Genomic DNA, 23,050 nt, shown 5'->3' on the forward strand with positions numbered 1-23,050 from the left:
CACTGAAACCTCAGTAAGACGTTACACTGCAGCTGGCACCAAACTCCAGGAACCGTTGTAAAACCTCTTTTGAACTGCACAGAACCGTGATGTGGCAGAACCACACAGCTGTACCAGCTGCCATCATGAGGCCACGCCATGCTGACCTTGGACACGATGACATCATGACCTCCAGTGTCAGTTGTGTATTTCCTGCTCAACGCATTGATGAGTCAGCTTACTGTTCCCTTTAGACCAATGATGTGGGGTTCTGTTTGGTTCCAAAGGGAAAGGACCATCCAGGACCACCTTAAGTAGGTCCATCTGATTGCCTTTGAGTGGCGAGTGGAACGAACTTTGCTGACGATCATAACCGCTTGACTTCCCGGTCCCAGACTTCATGGTTTGGGTCAACAGAAGTTTATATTGCTGCAACATTTAAAACAGGTTGAAAACTCAGTGGGAAATACAGTGATCAGCTCAAGCTTTTATTTTGAAGTCAAATACAGGAAATTGGGTTGCGAGTGCCGGTAGCTTGACTCCGGTCTGAACGGACCAACTCTGTATCCCGCAGCAGCTCTTCGTGGCAGCACCTGCTGCGAACTGAGCCGAACCGAGGCGGCTGGAGCCGATGGATCCCCCTGGCGAACCGAGGCGGCGAGACCTCGCACTGCTGCTCCTGCTGCTCTGCTGCTGCGGCGCTCCGGGACACGCCGAGAGGGTGAGCGAACGCACCGCCCGCCGCTGATGCAGATAGTTTTATGGAGTTTGATGCGCGTGTGAACGAGCCGCAGGTGCGTGAACGAGTTCAGATGCGTTACAAACTTTTCTCAAGTGGCAAAAACAATGGGCTCTTATTGTGAAAATCAACAAATGATTTGAATTTAGAATAATTTTCTTTTTCTTTTTTTACTGTGTTTGTGGTGATGTGAGCGGTTACCATGGCTACAGTCCGGCAGATGATCAACAGGCGCGCGGAGCCGTAATTTTAAATTCTTAAGTTTATTAATAACAAAGGTGTCACTCATTGGACGATTCAGGAGATGAAATGACATCATTCTGATGAAGTGAGGACATTAAAATGACATCATCAAAGCTATGTTGCAGACTGAGTGTGTGTGTGTGTGTGTGTGTTTGTGTGTGTGTGTGTGTGTGTGTGTGTGAGAAAGACAGACAGAGAGAGAGAGAGAGACAGAGAGGGAGAGATCTGATTGTCTAGGCTCTGTTGTTATAGTTTGTCTGTTTTCTGTTTCAGCCTTTCAGTCCTGATCTTCTGTTATTACTGACCCAAATACTCCCTCTCACACACACACACACACACACACACACACACACACACACAGCCCCGCCTCACCTCCTGTTTTGTTGTCACATACCTGATTAACTCCTACTGTTGAATCAGCAGGAGTTCGTGTGGAAAAAAGCTTCATTTGAGGTAAATCAAGGACATGAGCTGCGTGCTACTTGCTAACGCTAACCAAAGACCGCCGGCATCACCAACAACATTTAACGGTTATCACAGAAATATCATCCTCTTTTATTTCAAGGGTTTTGGAAGTTTGCACAGCCGAGGGATGTTAGAAGCTCAAGCCTTGGTTGAAGGGTCAGAACGAGGATGCTCACGTTCTCAGGTTCCCCTGTTCAAACGCTCCTCTACACAAACATGTAATCAGCCAATCACAGGGCAGCAACTCGATGCATTTAAGCTTGTAGACGTGGTCAAGACGACCTGCTGGAGTTCAAACCAGCATCAGAATTGGAGAGAAAGAGGATTCTTTTCCTGGCAGGCTGTTGGCACCGGGCGGGCTGATCTGAGCGTTTCAGGAACTGCGGATCCTCTGGGATTTCCACCCACAACCGTCTCCAGGTTTACAGAGACTCATCCGAGAATGAGGAAATGTCAGGACCACAGTGGACCATGTTCTCAAGACTTCGTCCAGAAGGATCACGTACGACGTCACCAAGCTCAGATCATCACAAAATGGTTCCTCGAACATGATGCTGAGTTCACTGGACTCTACAGGCCCCGGTTTTCAGTCTGCTAGAGGACCTTTGGGACCTGGTGGATGTGGGCCGACAAATCTGCAACTGGGTGATGCTCTGATGTCAGTATGGACCAGAACCTCAGAGGAACGTTTCCAGCACCTGGTTGGTGGTGGTGTTGTGGTAGAAAGAGGCGGATAAGAGGAAACAGAGGATCGGGACACAGGTGTCGGGCGGGGAGGTCTCTTTATTCACAACGATGCCACTGCAACATAGTCAAGAGATCTCTGCCAACGTTACGGAGCATGACATACCTTTGTGTGTGTGTTCTTGTACTTGCTACACAGTGAGGACTAGAATATATAATTAACCAACAGAGTGAGGACATTTTAGCCGGTCCTCACATCTTCAAAGGGCCGTTTGAAGGTCAAGACTTGGCTTTATGGTCGAGGTCAGAATCAGGTTCAGTTTAGGTGTAGGGTCAAGGTTAGGGTCAGGCAGTCAGTTGAGATGGTTCGGGTTAGGGGGAGGGGCTAGGCAATGTATTACGTCAGTGAAAGTCCTCACAAAGAGTAAATACAAGGATGTGTGTGTGTGTGTGTGTGTGTGTGTGTGTGTGTGTGTGTGTAATCAGAGCATCAATTCTTAGAGAAAATTCGGTCATTGTGTACCAAACAGACATGACACCATGTTTCTTGCGTCACCGGTGTTTTATGGAGCCGCTGGGACGCCTGGGTCCTCGGGAGCGGCAGCATTCAGACCTTCAGTGGCTTCGTTGAGGGCTTTTTAATGTTTGAAGCAGGTCTCTGTTCTCTGAGAAATGCCTTTCCTGGTAGTGTGGCCTGCTAATCTGCACCGGACCTCCCGCCAGCGTGACGGGAGGACAGAATGACCCAAGTCCCCCCTTTTGGATGAAGTGTCTCTTTAATGTTGCTTAGTCTTCATGCCACCACAGCGTCTGGTCACATGACTCAAAGTTGGTGGAGGCGGCAGGTCAGAGACTTTGATCTTCCTTCGTTAGGGATGAAAAGTCAAGATTTTTTTATTGTCCTTTTTGAAACAACAGCTGATCAGTGGATCAATACAGGTGATAGTCTGCAGGTGGAGGGAGAAATCTGGTCTGTCGGTGAAACTGGAGTGAAAATGTTGCACACGTGTTCAGGTCACGTGACCTTTTAAATGTAAACAATCAAACAAATCCTTATTGAACAGTGACGTTGGTCATGAGGGTCCCAGACATGTCCCGACGTCTCCCAGCGTCTCAGTGTCCTGCAGGATATGAGACAGGAATGAAGATAAGACGTCATCAGACCGCCATCAACCCATCTGACTGTTGCACCTGCAGGATACAGGCAATGTTTGGGTTTGAACTCACAGAAAAATGTCTGGAAGATAAAAACCATCAACTCCATGACACCGCGAGCATGTAGACATGTTTGATTTTGCGCGTGTACAAACAGACCGCACGCGGGCGCTGCTGTAGATGCATTGTGGGATTTGTTTTCAAAATAGTTTAGAAGAGACAAAAGAACATTTGTGGAAGTTCTCTATTTTCAATGTTTGTGAAATCGTCCACATGCGACTCCCATGATGCCTCAGCGATGCATGACATCTTCAAGTGCATCTGCCCCCTAGTGGCAGAAGTCAAGCCCAGTCAGGGCTGGAAGACATTTGACTTCCTGTTGAAAAGTGGCGCACAGGACCGCGTTCTAGTGAAGACAGAACTGTCTATGATTATACTTGTCTTTGTATGCGAAGGTTGTTTGTTAGAGCAACTTTTACCATTTAAACATTGGAAAAAATTCTCAGGATTCAGGCTACTTTATTATCCCTTGCAGGGAATTTCAAATTACACACTCAATTGCCTGACACAGCTTTCACAAATAATCATAATTCCCACTGGTTGACCGTAACAATGGCACACATCCACACTCTACCAAGCACAAAGACATTTGGTCGTGTATGTACGCTAAACTTTCGCAGTCCGCTGTCCAAATGGAGGCAGAGTGAGAGTGAGGCATCACAGCATGCACTGTGCCGCCATTCCTGGGGGGGGTAGGCTGCAGCCAAGGTCTCAGCGCTTCCACCCCGAGGAGGTGGAGAGGGCAGAAGCAGGATGGGGTGGGGGGTAGAGAGGATGGGGGGAGGTCAGGAGCACGAGAGGGGGCATGCAATTTAGCGCCACCAACGCAGGTGGAGTTCTCCTGGATGCAATAGTGGGGAGATGTCCTTCAGCAGCTGATAAGATGGCCGTGTTTGGGTTTGGGCAGAGGAGCACACGTTCTCATCCGTCTTCTCTTACAGTCCAATCCAAATTCATATCATACTCTATTTTTTTGGTCCCCAACATTAGCTTCTTCGCAGAGTGGCCAACTCCTCAGAGTTGGTTTCCACTTTGTGTTTCAGTTCATGATAAACTAACACAGTCAGTTGTTGCACCGCTTTGCCGACCCTGTTAATCATGACGGACAGGTGGGGAGATCCAGATTTGGTGGCAGCTGTCGTCTTGCCAATGTTGCGGTATGTGAGGGCACCTCCTAGTCCGAGGAGAAGCCCCACAACCGTGAATCCAGACAAGTAGAGGTCCTCGTTATCCTCAACGGAGAGTGGCGTCACACTGAAAGCTGTTGCGAAGACAAGCTCTCCCAAAGGAACCAGACTGGAACCGGGTCCACCTGGGCAGAACCTTGACGATGGTTGGGTTGTGAAACTACAGAATCCCGCTGAGTGAAGTTTGTTCCATGTTATTGTGTGTGCAGGTGTGCCATTGCAGCGGAACATCTCTCTGTCACTGTGATGGGGTCAAAGGTCAGAAGGTGAGCGGATCCAAAGCTGGACACGGTACCTTCGGAGAGAAATGTGATCAGTGGTGTTCCGGTCTAAACAGGATTTGGTGGCTCAACATCATTAATCATGAATTATTTCCGGATGCTTTTTGTTTGTTTTTTGTCACCATGATGTCACTCTACAGCAAACGTAACTCTCTCCCTGCTAGCTTGGTTGACTAAATTAAGAGCCATCACATCTGTGAAATGTTTTAGCAATATCATTGTGTCCAGGATTAATTTGTTCATAAAACATTTGTTGTTTTGAGAAAAAAACATTGTAAGACAAAAAACGGACATCTTTTTGTTTTTGTGGAAGATGGCAGTTTAATAGTTCTCGTAGTTCTTTAATTAGCATATTCACCAGCCTTGCAAATGCTGTGAATGTGGGTGTGGCCCGGGGACACCACGGGACTCAAGACCACTAGTTTCTCTTGCCTCCTTATGGCATTCCTTTGTCTGATCAGGTGACCTAGTTTGTCAGAACACCTGGTCATTGGGTTAAAGTGAGAACATCGGGTCAGAAGACCCTAGTGGTGACGGTGACGTCATCATTGAGACAAACGTGCCTCAGGTGTCTGCAGACCACCCAGGTGGGATCTGATGGTTCCTCTCTGTTGAACATGAATACCTGAAAGCACTTGGATCAAAGCCAGAGTCAACTGATGTCAGCTGACTTTACAACCAAACCTCCGCCGCCAACAGCTGATCAGAGTATCTGAGTTTGCTTACTGTCCTGTCTCCAGGGGGAGCCTGGGTACCCCGGATATGACGGACTTCCAGGAGTGATTGGTTACCCTGGAAACGAGGGTAACCAGGGGCCACCTGGAGAGAAGGTAGAAGGAACACCGGAAGGAAAACAGATGATTGGATGCTGCTGTCAGTTTAGCTGCATCTCACTGGCTGTGTTTTCTCCACAGGGCCAACAGGGGGCAGCAGGAGGGCCCGGACTTAAGGGCTCTCGGGTAGGATGATGATGATGATGATGATGGTCCTTGTTCGTTTGTTCATTGATATGATGTCATACAAGTCTGTCTCTCTGTTCTCCAGGGTCTTCCAGGAAAACCGGGTTTCCCAGGACCACCAGGCCTACCAGTAAGAACCCTCACGTTCACGGAACATTCACCAACCCAAGACAAATAAGAAAACTTAGCATGATTCTGGTTCTGAAAATGGGCCCTCTGTGGTCATTTCTGTCTCTCCATCACTGGTGTGTGTAGCGGTTCTATCACATGTAGAACCGCTACATCCTGGCTGCACCCGTCACTAGAAACTGCTCTACTTTGGCTCAGGGTGGTCCAGCTTCTGCCTCTGTGTGCTGCTAGGTTTGTAGTCAACAAGGGTCAACTGGCATTTATTCAGTTTTCAAAGACTTTTACGTTTACCTCCTGGCTTGTGCTGTGTATTAGCGATTCCTCAAGCCTTTCATTGTGCCTGGTGTTTTGTCACAGGGACTCTCCGGCCGTGAAGGGCCCCTGGGCTTACCAGGACTCCCAGGATGCAATGGGACAAAGGTAGAGATGATGATGTCTGTTTTGAGTCTGTTCCACCTCTGACTGTAAGAGACATTTGGAGGCTTTGAACCTGTGGAATGGACGGATATCATTGATTGATTGATATTTTCCAGGGCGATGTCGGTTACCCAGGGTACCCCGGGGCTCCAGGAGCCATTGGCCTGCAAGTGAGTCCTCAACTCTGACTATTCATGGGTCAGCTCATCACCCGTGTGAGGCTAAAACTAACTGGTTCAATGTGTTTTAGGGTCGGATGGGACTGCGTGGACCAAAGGTCAGATTTCACACCTGGGTACAAGAGACAAGAGGATTTTAATCCAGTTTCTGGTTCTGATTTTGATTCTGATTTCCTTCAGGGGGACTCTCCCATCTACCCCATCACCGCAGACATCAAAGGGGTAACGGGACCGCAAGGACCGGATGGAGACATGGTCAGTCAGTTTCCTGGACTACCAGATTAATTGGTATAAAGCTGCAGTTAGGGTTTAGTTAGGGTTTCTTGCACTTTCGCTTCTCTCTGATGTGTCTCAGGGGCCAAGTGGAGACCCTGGTGAATTTGGTCTGCCAGGACTACCAGGACCTGCTGGACGTCCTGTATGTTCCAAAATCTGAACCTTCTCAAATATTTTTTGATCATGCAATCAGCCGTCCAATCACATGGCTGCTCCTTTTACAGGGAATTGCAGGGGTGCCAGGCTTATCCGGAGAGAAGGTCAGTGGTGTGTGAGTGAGCATTCAAATGTAGACCAGTTTTAACCAAAGTTCCTCCTTTACACTCTGCAGACCAGCTGAGATGGTTCCCAAAGGGTTAGAGTACACGGTAAATGCAAGGCTTCACTTAACCAGAAGACATTAGAAGTTTGGGAAATGGAACTGTTGGGTTTGGAGGCGGACCCGACTGTGATGTCACACGCATTCATGTTTTCACCTGTGCTGATTGGATCTATGAATGAATTAACAGTTGTGTAATTTCTGTTTGTTCAACTTGGTACAGCCCTCTGGTCAGTGAAAGTTGTGATTAAATGTTCTTTATAAATAAAGCTTACTTTCTTGCTAACTGTTGTATCACGTGTGTTGAACAAAACACCTCCCATCTGATGATGTCACCTGTGTCTCAGGGTCAGGAGGGTCCCAGTCCAGTGATCCCGGGTCCACAAGGCCAGAAGGTGAGCGGATTCATCCTGTCTGACACTTACGCTCATGCACTAAAACACGAGGATCTTTATCATCATCATCATCATCATCATCGTGTCTGGTTTCCAGGGCGACCGTGGACCTCCAGGGATTCCTGGGCAGAAAGGAATTAAACTGTACGCTGAAGGACCCAAAGAACTGAAGGTCTGTCCATTTTGTCTGTCTTTCTGTCTTCTCTGTCGTCTCTGTCGGTCTGGCAGCAGTCTGTCTGATTGTCTGTCTCTGTGTCCTCTCTGTCATGTATCTCTCATCTCTTTAATCTGTCTCAGTGTCTTCTCAAATAATCTGGTTTTGTCTTCCAGGGGGAACCGGGTGAAGTTGGACAGAAAGGTTGTCATGGACTTCCTGTAAGACTTTCGTCCCTCTGTGTGAAGTCAGTTTTTGCTGTGATCAAGAGACACATGAGGTGTTTGTTTTGTCTTCCAGGGGCAGCCCGGGAGATTGGGCATTAAAGGAGAGAAGGGTGACCGAGGCGACCCTGGCTCTCTAGTAAGAAAACTCCAGTTATTATTGCTGTTTTAGTTGATTTAATTGATGCAGCATTCTAATGAAAGGTCACAGAGGAGGTAATGACGTCACTCTGATGTCCGACGTATATACAAAATATGAATAGAACATGTTCAAGTGACAAATGTCAGCTTCCTTTATTTGGACTCTCACATTTTGTGTTTCAGGGTAAACCGGGGAAGGACGGCCTCCCTGGAGAACTGGGACAACCGGTAACTCATGCATCACTAAACTAATATTAGCTTGTCAATCTGTTACATTGAAAATATGACTCCGTTAATGGATTGTCTTTGCTGCCATGTGATGTGACCACACTACTGGCAGAACCTCATTAATGGATCGTGATCTTTTGTGTTTGTGTGTCTGCAGGGCGATGCTGGGGATCGTGGGTACCTGGGTCCTCCAGGTATTGATGGAGCTCAGGTGAGTCCACAGTGGAGCTGGATGACATCAGTTAGGAGACGTAACTTTAATGATGTTGACATTCCTTTTGTGTTGGTGTTCAGGGGGAGAAAGGAGAGACAGGTCGTCCTGGTCTTCAGGGAGAGGTGAGTGTAAAAGTTAAACATGCTGCAAACAGTATTCTCTTGTTCACTGCTGTGTGTGTGGTCACATACGAACTGCCTGCCTGTTTGCATGTGATGATGTCACTTCAAACACACCATAATGTGTTTGTGGCAGACTGTTTGGAGGCACCGTTTCCTGAAGGGCCAGCCTGGTGTCCCTGGACCCCGTGGACCCCCTGGAGTCCTTGGAGAACCAGGTACTGCAGACTTATCACAGACCACGTCTTGACTTCAGATCAGAACTGACATGTTCGGTCTCAGAGTTTACGTTGCTATCTTCTTTCAGGACTCATTGGATTTCCTGGGCTGCAGGGCAAGCAAGGTAACAACCTCTGAACTTTGTCCCAGGATCTGCAAATGTTATTGTCAGTACTCTGGTCGTTAACAGAAAAAGAGATCGGTGCTGGTATTGGCCCGCCTCACAACACTCAGTTAATTAAAATCCTCCATAAGGACTGTGTGTGTGTGTGTGTGTGTGTGTGTGTGTGTGTGTGTGTGTGTGTGTGTGTGTGTGTGTGTGTTGCCAAACTGTAGATTTTAATGAGCTTGATGCTTGTTTGAACTGAACTTTTATCTTCTTCATTTGAGGTGATGGTCTCACTGGTGCACAGGGCCCCCAGGGGCCACCTGGCTCAACCGGAGAGAAGGGAGAGCGAGGAGAGCCAGGGCCCTTAATCATTGGGCCACCGGGCCAGTCTGGAATTCCTGGAGGTCCTGGAGCTGAGGGGGAACAAGGAGATCCTGGAATACCAGGTGATGTTCTTCCAACTCCAGATCTGTACTCACTTTGATCAGGAATTATAGAACCTGAAACTGTCACCATGTTTGTTCTCTGTCTTCAGAATTTTGGTGTCTTAAATGTTCTGAATGTTCTTTGTCTAAAAATGTCAGTACGATGTGCTTAGTTTAGCGTCATGTTTGCCTAGAATAATGCTTTGAGGTGGATTCTGTGTTTGTGTGTCAGACTTCCTGCAGGGAGACACTGGACCTCCAGGGATTAAAGGTACAAAAGGGCTGATGGGACTTCCTGGGACCAGTGGAGGCAACGGACAGAAAGGTGCAACAACTTGTTAGCACATTGTGTACGAAGTAGGATAAAATTTGTAGATGACCTGATCGATTGATTGATTGATTGATTGATTGATTGATTGGGCAATTAATCGGTACTTCATTTGATAAATTACAGGCGAGAAGGGAGATGTATGCTTGGTCTGTCCAATTGTTCCCGGCCGTCCTGGACCTCCGGGAAATCCAGGAGAGCCAGGTGAAAGCGGAGTAACAGGTAAGTACCAGAAACACATCACCTTCAGTGTTACGAGACACCTGTTCCTGTGATGTCATTCTGTTTCCAGGTGCAGTCGGTTTTCCAGGACCTAAAGGTAACAATGGAGTGAACGGTGTTAAAGGAGCACCTGGTCCACAGGTGAGTTCACCTGGTAAACTGATGAATAATTAATCTCAGGACCAACACACAGATCACCACAGGACTCGAGTATTTAAGTGTGGGTAGTAAAACATGGCGTGCACTCTTTTGCACCTTCACATTCAAACAGATGAAGAGTGTCTCAAAAAAGTTTTCCCTCGCTCAGACGCAGGTCAGTGGGGCCCCCCTCTGCAGCCAGGCCTGGGGGCGGGGCTCGGCGGTGAGTGCCTGGTGGCCAGGCCCCATGGGTGAAGGCCCGGCCACCAGGCACTCACCGCTGAGCCCTGCCCCCAGGCTTGGGTGGACCCATTTTTCACAGCCTGAAGAGGAAACATGGATCTCCCCTCCAATGGGCTCACTACTGATAGGAGGGCGCAAAGGGGTTGGGTGCTGTGTGGGTTGGGTGGCAGTTGAGGGCGGAGACCTTGGTGGTCCGATTCTAGGCTGCAGAAGCTGGCTCTGGGTACGTGGAATGTTGGTGACAACAGTGCGACCTGGAGAGGCGTGATCGGGAGGAATGGCCCCCCTGATCTGAACCCGAGTGGTGCTTTGTTATTGGACCTCTGTGCTCGTCACAGATTGTCCATAACAAACACCATGTTCAAGCTTAAGGGTGTCCACGTGTGCACTTGGCACCAGGACATCCTGGGCCGCAGTTCGATGACTTGTGGTCATAAGTCTTGGACACCCAGGTGAAGAGAGGGGCAGAGCTGTCAGCTGATCACCACCTGGTGTAACGTTGGCTCCGATGGTGGTGGATGATGCCGGCCAGACTTGGCAGGCCTGAACGCATTGTAAGGGTCTACTGGGAACATCTTGGAGGAGTTCAGCGAGGCCATGGAGAATGACATCCAGACAGCTTCAGAGAGATTCTGGACCACCATCTGCCAGGAGGGGGAAGCAGTGCACTCTCAACACTGTTTATGATGTTGGGGGTGTGCTGCTGACTTCGATTCCAGATTTTGTGGACCAGTGGGGGGAATACTTTTAGGGGCTCCTCAATACCACCAACACGTCTTCCAATGAGGAAGCAGTTCCTGGGGACTCTATGGTGGGCTCTTCTATCTCTGGGGCTAAGGTTGCTAAGGTGGTTAAAAAAAAAGCTCCTTGGGGGCAGGGCACCAGGGGTGAATGAGGTCTGCCCAGAATTTCTCAAGGCCCTGAATGCTGTGGGGGTGGAAATCAGGGGTGGTGCCTGTGGATTGGCAGACCAGGATGATCGTTCCCCTTTTTTATGAAAGGCACGTTGGACGATGTAGCCGGGCAGAGGGAAGTCTGGGTTTCTCTGCTTCGACCCCGGATAAGCAAAAGGAGATGGATGGATGGATGGATGGATGGATGGATGATGGATGGATGGATGGATTTACGTGTCAAAAACACAATAATATATAAATAAATATAGATAGATAGATATCTAGTATAAAAGCATAAGTATCTGCAATTAGATACTGGCTACTACAAACACAATTCACTCTAAATAGATGTACAAAAAACATAATTTTACAAGGATTAGGATGAATAAAATAGACTTTGAGAATGGGATATTTGTTATACAGGCTTTGAGATTGGGTGATTACAGAGTGATGGGTTCTAAATAGATCCACGGAATATTATTAGTACACTGTATGAGTTTTTGTAGGGCTATGTACATTTTTGACCAGTTGTTTTAACTAAATATTTTGTATACGTAAGGAAGTAGGTGTTTATAACTGCTGGATTTGTAGAGCTGAGTGTCCGCAGTTGAATAAGGGGCCGGGCATCAACAAGTTTTGCTTCCTCCTGCTCCTTTTTAGACATGTAGGAGTCATTTATTCAAAATATTGTTTATGACACTATGAATTATCTTGTATTTTTATGCCGTTTCACACGTGCTTGTTTGTTCTTTTTTTTTTTTAATTTAATCTGTTTGAAATTCAAAACAAAATTTGTTCTCTTTCAGGGCCCCTTTGGTATCCCAGGACTGCCAGGGCCCCCGGGTCCTGTTGGGGAACCTGGCATCATGCAGAGGGTGGGGCAGAAGGGTGAGGCTGGGGATCAAGGACAACCTGGACCACCGGGCTTTGAGGGTGCAGATGGACCACCAGGGGTCCCAGGAGCAAAAGGCATTTTTGGAGCAAAGGGAAATCCTGTGAGTGTGAGATCCAGATTGGCTCTTCGAACATCCAAGAACACATTCATGAAGGAATTGTCCTTCATGTGGACAAAACTTTCTTGCTTCTACAAGTTACGGAAACTGGATTTAGGATATCTTTGATTGATTTATTGATTTACTATTTAATTCAGTTCATTCATTGCAGCATGAGATTGCTTGCTCGTGTGAAGGTTGTGTCACAGAGCGAGGGGCGCTTCATGTCAGCACGCAAAAAGACAAAACGACTGAAATGACCCAGTGGAAAGCTACTCTGTTCCACACACGTGTGATATATTAAAACAGTCACACCAGTCTAGTCTATCAAAGACACGCATTCCAATCCTGTGATCCAAGAATGACATCTCAGTTTGTGTGTCTGCAGGGGCCTCCGGGGCCAAAAGGTGACAGAGGTCCTCAGGGAGAGCGGGGTCCCAGAGGACTGACAGGACAAATTGGTCTATCAGGGCCTCCAGGCATTGGGGCTCCAGGACCTCCAGGACCACAGGGCAATGTGGGAGTTTTGGGACTGCAGGGAGATCCTGGAAAACCAGGTGAGGCTGATGCATTTAAAGTCAAAGGGGTCTGTGATGGTTGAACCAGCTCTGGATGTCCAGAGAATAAGAGGGTGAAACCAACATGTGTGATCTGAGTTTTGTGAATGATGAAGCCTTGATCATCTGTTAAGGTTAATGCACTGATGTTTGTGTCTTTCAGGGGAAAAAGGTTCTCCTGGTGAAATTAGAACCAGCTCTGGAGATCCAGGCCAAAAAGGAGAGAAGGGTTTGCCAGGAAACCCTGGATCTGAAGGTGAGTCAAACTGAACTGAAGTCTGAGGTTACACCCCAATCTTGGCAATGTGCCGACTGATGAGCTTTGGTTCTTCGTGTTTCTGTTGGTTCAGGTTTGGCTGGGCCTCCTGGTGTTCCAGGACCCATGGGTCTGAAGGGAGAGAAGGGAGACAAAGGATTTTCTGTGCAAGGCCCTCCAGGCTTCCCAGGGGTTAAAGGTCCAGAGTTCTGAAATCTAGCTAAACCAAAAGTTTTAAGCAAAATTATTTTTTTGATACAAATAGATCAGATCAAGAACCACAATCAAGTCTTCAAACCAGTTTGACACCAGTGTGAATCCATCCATTTGTGTTTGGGTTCAGGATTCAAAGGCCTTCCAGGATCTCCAGGATTGCCAAGTTTTGGTATTAAGGGACGGGCAGGTCCATCAGGCCCCCCAGGGATGCCAGGTTCCAAGGTAACATGGACACACACACTCACTCAGGTTTGTCAGCTATCCTTATAAGGACATTGCATCGACTTCTATTCATGTGGACAGCCTAACCCAAACTCGAGTCCTGATCCTGATCCTAATCCTTACCTGAACGTAACATTCACACCTTCACTCTAACTTTAACAAGGAACTCAGAAACTAGGTTGTGCAGCATCAGCACTGGTCTTTAGTCCTGATGAGGTTAGTGTTTATACCAGGAAAGATCTCTGATAGATAACAAGAACCAGGCACACACACACACACACACACACACACACACACACACACACACACACACACACACACACACAGGAAATTGGTCTCAGCCACCTGGACCTGAAGCCTTTTCCAACATGTGTCAATGGTAACAGGGAGAGGCTGGGATTGGTTTTCCAGGCCAGCAGGGCCAGGTAGGGCCCCAAGGAGAAGATGGCTCTTTGGGACCCCAAGGGGGCCGTGGGCTCCAGGGACTAGTTGGAGCTCCAGGACCTGCAGGACAAGATGGGCCACCGGGTCCAAAAGGTAGGTGAAAAGGGGTACTGTGGACCTGGAGACCAGAACCAGACAGAAACTGGTATAGTAACCCTCTAGCACTGATGGGCTCTAGTTGTGTGGTGAACCTAACTGATGTGTGCTTAAGGGTTTAGGGGTCTGGATGGTGCACCGGGTCCAGTTGGTGCTGTTGGACCTTGTTTACCTGGGCCACCTGGACCTGAAGGAGAGCTGGGACAAAGAGGCATCATCGGCTTCACAGGTGCAAAACTCTTCAACTTACGGTTGAGGAAACCTACTCATGAGTCAGTCTAATAGGTTTCCTGTCTTGCAGGGGCCCGGGGCCCAAAGGGTTTGCGAGGTAATACTGGGCTACCTGGCGTGGGAGCACCAGGGCCTCAAGGGCCATACGGGGTTCCAGGGTTTGATGGAGCTCCAGGGCCACTGGGAAGCATTGGGCTGAAGGGACCAAGGGGGACCAATGGACAGCCAGGAAGCACAGGTAGAGGGTCAGGCCTAAAGCCAATCAGAAGATGAAGCGACAGCATCATCACACCAACATGGACTGAATAACATTAATTAATAATGACAGAGAGTCACACCGCTGTTGTTAATTTACAAATGTGAAGACAGAGACAGGCCACCAACTATAAACCGTCTGTAGCTGTGGGTGGCGGGTCACAGGTTTGAACCCCTTTATGTTCCCAAAAACTCTTTCAGTTAAAAACCAGCTGTGCTGATGCCACTGATTCTGATTATCTATTCTGAAAAATTCAGAATAGATAAACATGAGATCAACATTGAGCTGTGGAACAATGGAACAAACAGATTCATTGTCTGATTTGTGTGTACCTTTTGTGTGTTTCAGGTATTAGGGGGAACATGGGTCCTCCAGGGTCCCCCGGTTATCCAGGGGATGCTGGGAAACCTGGAGAGAATGGACAACCAGGACTGAAAGGTTCAATTTTGATCTTTCATATGTCAGTCAGTCAGTCAGTCAATCAATCACTCAACTAATCATGTTCATCTGTGTCTCAGGTGAGAGGGGTGTAGCTGGAGTCAGGGGTTCTCAGGGGCCTCCGGGACTTCAGGGAGACAGAGGCCTAACTGGCGCTAAAGGAAAGACCACAACTGTGGAGACATATGGAGACCCTGGAGACCCTGGAGAGCCTGGTATGATCTAGTTTGTCTCCTCTGTTCTTATAGTCATCGAGGTCATGTGACTCACAGGTCTGTCTGTCTGCTCATCACTCTCAGGGCTCACTGGTCTCACAGGTGCTGTAGGAGATATGGGCGTGTTGGGGTCTCAGGGGCCTGACGGGAGCAATGGTCGCCCCGGACCTGCTGGACCACAAGGTCTGTCTGGGACCTATTTAATTGACAGCATTGTCTTCACAACCATCTGTCTTGAACATATTTTCTTTTAATCACAACTTAACCCCTTTTAATGTGATCTTCAGGACTTCCTGGAGACCCTGGCAGAGACGGAGACACTGGCCCCCCTGGTCTCTGTGGTCTGCCTGGCAACCAAGGGGATATGGGAAGGCCAGGTAAAGCCCATCCATCATAAACCTTTAAACACTGTATCCACCAGATTGAAGATGTCGTGCCTGTATTTTCTGTCCAGGTTCTAAAGGTGAGAAAGGCTCTGCAGGCCCTTGTGGAGAAGCTGGTGCAGATGGAAATCCAGGACCTGGAGGACTTAAAGGTGCCAAAGGAGAACCAAGTCCACCTGGGCCAGGATCTAAAGGAGTTCGTGGAGACAAGGTATTATCATAAAGATAAACCGTGTTCGTTACCTGGTAGCCTGGAAAATTTGAAGGTTCACTCTGTCCTCAGGGACAACCAGGATGTCCAGGACCTCCAGGTATGCAGGGGAAACCAGGAGACAGAGGAAACGTTGGTCCTCCAGGAATCTGTGGCCCTTGTGGCTCCAAAGGACAGTCCGGGTCCCCAGGATGCATTGGTCAGACTCTATATATGTAAATTATAAAATTAAAATTAAAATTGCTCGCCTATTTCTTTTCCCGAACTTTTGATGGCCTGTTGGCGCCGGGGTATAGAACAAAAAAGAGAGGCTGAGGATTCCTTTGTTTCATCCAACACTTTGAGAAAAAAAACCTCAAAATGGTGTGAATAAAGTTTAAGTGCTGATACATTCAACTAATTATAAAACACAACTTTAGCAAGCTGGAGTCTGTTGTTCAGTAGCTGAGTTGGGCTCTCTCAAGAACATGGGAGATCTTTGATGATGTTGATGTCAAATTTGATGTACTATTTGTTTGACTTAACTTTTAAAAGGAGACAACAAATTACAACAAATCAAATGTTTACTGTATTCCAAGCTTCCTTAAAAATCACTGTGCTAAGCTAACAAGTTGGGACTTCTGAAAAATAGTAGTGAAAAGGAGATGGGATAATGTTGTATTTTAAAAGTTAATAGTTTGTGTGATCGTACATTAAATTATCTGAGAGCATATTATGGGTCTGCCAGCATCAAGGCACTGCAGTAAAACATCTCAGCCATTGATGTCAGCAACAGAAACTCCCCCTGAATTAATGTTTGATTGTTCTACTCTCAGTAAATGTATCAGGACTTCACCTTTATTCTCAACATTTTTAATTTTGTCTTGACGCACGCAATGGGAACAAAAAAACAACCTTCCTCCTCATTATTTTTCTTCTCCCCTGGGCCGAATTCTCCTTTGTAGGAACTTTAGAAAAGATGAAGACAACAGAAAATTTAAAAAAAAAAGTAGAGGAAATAAAGCATAGCTGCATAATATTATTAATAATAATGATAATGATAAGGTATACTTTTAAAAAGTGGAACAGGCAGAAGGAGCTGAAAGGGAACATTGACGGAGTACCAGAAGGTGAAAAGATAACAGCATGTTAGACTCTGTTCTCAAATTTCTGAATGACGCTCTGTCGGAAGGGACTGAAAATACGCCGCTGCCACAGAGCGTTGGGTCTGCCACCTCCTCCTTTATATCCTCTTCCTCTTCCGACCTTGTTGTACTTTGGAGCAATACTGTTGGCTCCACATTTCTGATCATGTGTCCTTCTCAGGTCCTCCGGGGTCTCCTGGTGAGAAGGGTTGTGATGGTCCTCCCGGGGGGAACGGTCCCTTAGGACCTGCTGGCCTCACAGGTTCACCAGTCTTAATAATGTACTACAAAGCAAGAACCAGAACCTGAAAACTGTCTCTCAGCATTCATCTTTTCATTTTAGGTAACAAGGGGGCTCCTGGAGATCCAGGTCAAGCTGGTCCTAGGGGAAACCAGGGACAGGATGGGATACCTGGACCTCCTGGAGAGAAAGGATCCATGGGAGGTAGGATTCCATCCGGGACTGAAATGGATTGGACAATGATGTGTCGTCTGACTGCTCGCTTTTCTGTCCACAGCTCCTGGAATTGGACCCAGGGGACCTGAAGGGACCAAAGGTCCACCAGGTGGGTTTCCAAATCTGGTTGTGTTTTTGGTTTTCAGAAGAAGTAGAAATCTCAGATCTTGTCTCCTCAGGGTGTATTGGTGAAAAGGGACCTCCTGGTCCCTGTGGTTCTCCTGGTCCCTCTGGTCCTGGGGGAGAGCTTGGTTCCTCTGGTCCTCCTGGATCTCCTGGACCACCTGGTTTGGATGGCAAGGAGGGACTCTGCACTGATGGAAGCAAAGGAGAAACCGGATCCCCTGGAGACAGAGGTCCCAAAGGTGACACCGAGCTCATTGATCTTTGGCTAGATCCAAGAGTGACGTTTGACATGAGGCCTTAGGACCCCAAGGGTCCCTGAGTGTCTTCTGAAGGAACCTCAGCAAAATGAGGAAAAGAAGAAGAAAGAAAAAACTGTGAGAGTGTAATAAGCTTTAAAGATATGATTTCAGCCTGGAGGCCATTTCAGTCCTGGTTCTGACTGCAGGCTACACCAGGGTCTAGGGTTTGGGGGTTTTGATCAGGTTTAGTTTTTGCAGTCCAAACTGTCTAAAATCAATCTGGACACAATTTGAAAATGCAAACAATTTAAAACAGTCTGAAAAGAAGGTCTCAGACTTTCAGATGTGAGTGATGTCTCAACTGGTTGTACTCAGAGAACTGACAGAATTCAGTTCTGTTTGACTTCTCAGACTCTAGAGACAATTTAAACGTCATTTTGAAACAAATATTAATTGCTATTCTTCTTAAATGAGTTATCAAAAGAGCAAATGATAAAAACAAGTGTGTGGGTCCCTGATCAAAGGTCCCCCAGGCTGCCGCGGTCCTCCTGGTCCCCCGGGTCCTGGTTTCAAAGGAGAGAAGGGATCTAAAGGAGCAACAGGTAACCCGGGACCCCCTGGTTGTCATGGCGATCCTGGCCCACAAGGCAAGCCTGTTAGTACTTTCTATTTTTCCTGATATTTCAGATTGCAAGGAGCCAGTAAGAAATAATCTTTTATGAAGTGTGCATTGTTGTGATTGTTGTTGTTGACAGGGAGAAGATGGACCGCCGAGCCCACCTGGACTCAAAGGCCAGATGGGAGACACTGGTGTCACAGGACCTGTTGGTAAGACCAGGAAACGGTAGTGTCTGCTCACATCTGATCTTTGGTAACTTAGTGCTCACTACACTTTCAAACCCTAACCTAACAATAGTTCCCCTTAAAACATCAACTTCTTGTTTCATGTGACTATTTCCTGTTTGAGCTGCAGGTGTGTGTTTCAGGTATGAAGGGGGACGATGGGGCACCAGGTAACAGAGGTTCACAGGGACCCCCGGGGCCTCCTGGGAGGAGAGGTAGGAACTGATGCCACAGTGGACAGAAAAGAACTACAGGAACCAGAAAATGAATCCATAAAACAGCATTGATATGGGTCAGGTGAGGGTCAGGGGGGCGAGGGTCAGGGGGGCAAGGGTCAGGGGTGGGGTCAGGTTAGGGTCGGGTGGGGTCAGGTAGCAAATGGTTTTCACTTGTTGAGAAGTAAATGTTTTTATTTGATGGTTTGATATGAATGTTTGATATCAGGGTTGAGGTTTTTGTTGTATCACATTGTAGAAATACTGTACAGTATAATGGTCGAAGTACTTTACATTATATCAGTTGAAGCACTGAATATTATGTATAGGTTGAAGTACTGACTGGATCCCCCTGCAGGGCTGAGGGGGAAGGACGTATCCAGGGAGGTGGTGCTGTTGCCAGGGGACCCAGGTCTAGCTGGAGATGTAGGACTGCTTGGACAAACAGGGATTTCAGGGACCCTAGGAAGACCCGGTAATCCAGGTGAGTCAGGACTCACTCAGTTTTGGTCCTCAGGATCCAGAAGAGTTTTAAATCCAAAATGTGTAACTTTCTGGCTGCAGGGTCAAAAGGCAGAAAAGGGACTGTTGGTCCGAGCGGATGGAGGGGGTTTCCTGGACTGAAAGGGGAAAAGGGAAACCAAGGCTTCCCTGGATTGAAAGGTCAGAAACCCCTGAACACAAACTCATCACAGTGGTTTCACCCAACAATTTGGACCTTCCTGCTCTTGAACCAGTTCACTGTGGGTCCAGGAGTCCTGGCAGGTGTTCAGTAAATGTTTTGTAGGTCATTTTCTGTCTGTTAAGAAAGCCTCCATCTCAGTCCATGGCCCAGATGGTGGACACCACTCATGTTCAGTCAGAGCCAGGAAACAGAGTGGTTACTGTCAAGTTGATCCCAGTCTTTGTTGGCAGGTACTGAGGGTCTGCGAGGTGCCGTAGGGGCCAAAGGGATCCGGGGTCCACCAGGTCCATATATGGATATACCAGAGAAGGATGGCTTCCTGTTCACCAGACACAGCCAGGAGCTGTTTGTCCCAGAATGTCCTAGAGGATCCAGTCAGGTTTACAGTGGATACTCTCTGTTGTTCATCAACGGAAACAACCGGGCTCACGGCCAAGACCTTGGTACACCCGACACCCCAGGACACACAGACACAAAAGACAGACAAGACAGGAATAACACACGGGTCCATAATTCTGAGTCTTGTCTCTGTCCCTCTTGCTCTCCAGGTACTTTGGGTAGTTGCCTGCCTCGTTTTACCACCATGCCCTTCTTGTTCTGTAACACAGACAGCACCTGCCGCTATGCATCACGCAACGACTACTCCTATTGGCTGTCCACTGACCAATCACTTTCTGGCAGTGTGCCCTTCATCTCTGGAGAGTTACTGAAGAACTACATCAGCCGGTATCACACACACACACACACACAAACAAACTCTGCCTGTTTGACAGGTGAGATAGCGGCAGGTGAACTTCGTACAACCATGACATAGCTTCTAATCCCCAATTTTGACCTGTCGGGACTGAGATTCTCCAGAATGATGGGAAACACTCTCTTTGTTCCAGAACTGTCATTGGTTTCTTCAAAGTAATAGAACGCGATTCTTGTGGTGTCTGTTGCGTCACTGAGGAGTCCCTGGAGCATTGCTGCAGGCCTCTGAGGTTCTGTGAGATGGATTCAGATTTATTACCACCTGTGTTTAAGGTGTTCCGTGTGTGAGTCCAGAGCCAATGTGATCACCATCCACAGTCAGACCCGCCTGGTTCCCAGTTGCCCCTCCGGCTGGGACTCACTCTGGCCCGGGTTCTCCTTCGTCATGGTGAGCTGGCACCACCTTCCTCCAGACTAATGACTCTTTTATCCATTTTTTTTCAGTTGCTTTATAATCAAGTCTGTTATTAGAACATTCACCTTGATGAATTCTGCGTTCTGATCGGCAGAAGTCTTAAAATCCAGCTCAAACTGAATGAATGTCAACAGGACAAGTTTGACATTTTTAGGTCATGTGACAAATCACATTTTTGTCAAATTTTGATTTTTTTTTTTTAAAGAGATATACAGATGTTGGTGTTTGGTCACATGGCGTTTCCATGAAGAACAGCAGGAAATGATTTGGAACAAGACACAAGAACGGTGCCCTCTGTGTCTGTACGTTTGTTCTCCTCTGGAATGTGAAAGGATTTGTCACTGTCTAGGAAACGGGCGTGGGGGCGGAGGGGTCCGGTCAACCGCTGGCGTCTCCTGGATCCTGTCTGGAAAACTTCCGGAAGATTCCCTTCATTGAGTGTCACGGTCGCGGAACCTGCAACTACTACACGGACTCCTACAGCTACTGGCTCGCTGCTCTGGACCCCAACAACATGTTCAGGTACACCAGCCTGGCACCCCCAGGGATCCAGAGGGCTCCTCCTGGTGGGGTGCATCAGGGAACTGATTTAGAGCTTGTCAAGATTCAAGATGAAACTGTCACAGATGATGTCAGGTCACATGACTGCTGGCGTTCTCTATTCTGCAGCAAACCCAAACCTCGAACTGAAACTGGAGATTTTCCTGAAGGTCTGATCAGCCGCTGCCGAGTCTGCATGAAGCGCCTGTGAATGTGCCACGCCACCTCCACGGATACTACTGATACTACTGTTACTGATAGTACAACTGTTCATACTACTGCTGGTACTTCTATCGGTGAAGCGCTTGTGAATGCGCCACGCCACCTCCACGGATACTACTGATACTACTGTTACCGATAGTACAACTGTTCATACGACTGCTGGTACTTCTATCGGTGAAGCGCTTGTGAATGCGCCACGCCACCTCCATGGATTCTGCTGATACTACTGTTACTGATACTACCACTCTTCATACTACTGCTGGTACTTCTATCGGTGAAGCGCCTGTCAACGCACCAACCCACCTCCATGGATACTGCTGATACTACTGTTACTGATAGAAGTGCCAGCAGTAGTATGAACAGTTGTACTATTGGTGAAGCACCTGAGAACACACCGCACCGCCTACACAGGTACTGACAGGAGCGAGTTAGTGCTAGTGAAACCTGTGATACTACTGATACTTCTGATACTGGTACTGACAGCGTAACTGTATATACACTACTGATACTTGAATGCTGGAGGCCACTGCTGATACTTGGACTACTACTGACTGTACTTACACTGTAAACCTGTCACACACTGCTGTTACTCTGTTGTACACTTAAGTACCTCAGTATGTTGGCAGAGAAGAAGAGTCCTCAACCAGCGACCTGCACGTCTTCAGACGGCCACCAGGTGGAGCACCTGCTTTAGTTTCTGTGTGAAGCCCTCTAATTGGATGGTTTGCACAAGCTGACCTTTGACCTCTTCAGTGTGTAACTGAAACAAAGTTTTAATTGTTCTTCGCTGAACATTTGTCTTTAGCCACTTAGATCAGGTTGTCTTCAGGACCAAAGTGCCCCCCCAACCACTGCTGACCCCAGTGACCCTGGCTGACCCTAGTGACCCCGGCTGATCCCAGTGACCCCAGCTGACCCTAGGACACTATTTGTTTCTGTCCATTTCTATTTGTATTTGAGTAAAGTGGAATTAGAATAAACATTTCTGTTCTTGTTGGTTTCATTTTGATTGACATTCATGTTCTAACTTCATGCACTTTTATCATCGCCATTGGAAAAACTAAAGGTCATAACCTGCCGTGGCCTGAGGTGACTTGACGATGAGGTCACTGCGCTGGGCGTGTACAAACAGGACAGATCATCCTCCTCTCACTCCCCTCCCTCCATTTTTCCTGCCTTCCTTCCATCCTTCCTACCTGTCTTTCTTCCTTCCTCCCTCCCTCTATTCCTACCTTCCTTCCCTTCACTCCTTCCTGCCTTCCTTCCCTACCTAACTTCCATCCTTTTTCCTTCCTTCCTTCCTACCTACTTTCCTTCCTCCCTACCTTCATCCATCCTACCTTCTTCCCTTCCATCCTTTCTCCTTCCTTCCTTCCCTCCCTCCTTCCTACCTACTTTCCTGCCTTCATCCTTCCTACCTTCTTCCCTTCCTTCCCTCCTTATTTCCTTCCTCCATACGTATCTACCTACCTTCCTTGTTTTCTTTCTTCCTTCCTCCCTAGCTACTTTCCTTCCTTCTTCCTTTCTTTCTCCTCACCTGTCTTCCTCCCTCCCTCCTTCCCTTCATCGCTTCCTCTCTGTATTCAATCACCTGTTAAACCCTCCCCGTGAATTTTAATCTTAGTAGCAGGATTGACGACCAGCTGGTGGCGCTGTACAAGGAACCTCTGTATGTTCTGCACGCCAACATGCAGCCGATGAGGAGCGTGATGTTTCTGATGAAGGTGACATTTATTGAGATACCAAAGGAAAAAAGAGACAAACAGGTGTGTGAGGAGTTGTGAGGACCG

The 23,050-nt window shown here is 47.6% G+C and overlaps 1 protein-coding gene across 2 annotated transcripts; it reads left to right on the forward strand.

Annotated features, from left to right (window-relative positions):
• Positions 1-301: 301 nt before the first annotated feature.
• col4a3 (collagen, type IV, alpha 3) lies at positions 302-22,256 on the forward strand. 2 transcript variants are annotated; one of them, XR_015118226.1, is made up of 53 exons: positions 302-700; positions 4,722-4,778; positions 5,534-5,623; positions 5,708-5,752; positions 5,838-5,882; positions 6,239-6,301; positions 6,415-6,468; positions 6,549-6,575; positions 6,658-6,732; positions 6,833-6,895; positions 6,978-7,013; positions 7,420-7,467; positions 7,565-7,639; positions 7,798-7,842; positions 7,922-7,984; positions 8,170-8,214; positions 8,372-8,425; positions 8,509-8,550; positions 8,684-8,765; positions 8,855-8,890; positions 9,157-9,321; positions 9,533-9,625; positions 9,755-9,850; positions 9,921-9,991; positions 11,931-12,119; positions 12,505-12,673; positions 12,837-12,929; positions 13,024-13,128; positions 13,273-13,367; positions 13,754-13,904; positions 14,023-14,136; positions 14,209-14,376; positions 14,743-14,832; positions 14,913-15,047; positions 15,132-15,230; positions 15,335-15,424; positions 15,502-15,641; positions 15,714-15,840; positions 16,947-17,027; positions 17,109-17,210; positions 17,284-17,331; positions 17,402-17,587; positions 18,112-18,242; positions 18,343-18,415; positions 18,574-18,645; positions 19,004-19,129; positions 19,210-19,308; positions 19,561-19,773; positions 19,879-20,056; positions 20,357-20,471; positions 20,848-21,020; positions 21,168-21,936; positions 22,066-22,256. XR_015118226.1 is itself a non-coding variant. In XM_086216854.1 (52 exons), the coding sequence occupies exons 1-52, from the start codon at positions 611-613 to the stop codon at positions 21,247-21,249; spliced, it is 5,004 nt and encodes a 1,667-aa protein (XP_086072980.1). In that variant the 5' UTR covers positions 302-610; the 3' UTR covers positions 21,250-22,256. The 2 variants fall into 2 exon arrangements, 1 of the variants encoding a protein (XP_086072980.1); XM_086216854.1 differs by having other exon boundaries at positions 21,168-22,256.
• Positions 22,257-23,050: the final 794 nt, after the last annotated feature.

Source organism: Aulostomus chinensis, chromosome 10, assembly GCF_037954235.1.
Source record: "Aulostomus chinensis isolate RoL2024-O1b breed Wild chromosome 10, RoL_Achi_v1.0, whole genome shotgun sequence".
Taxonomy (NCBI): Eukaryota; Metazoa; Chordata; class Actinopteri; order Syngnathiformes; family Aulostomidae; genus Aulostomus; species Aulostomus chinensis.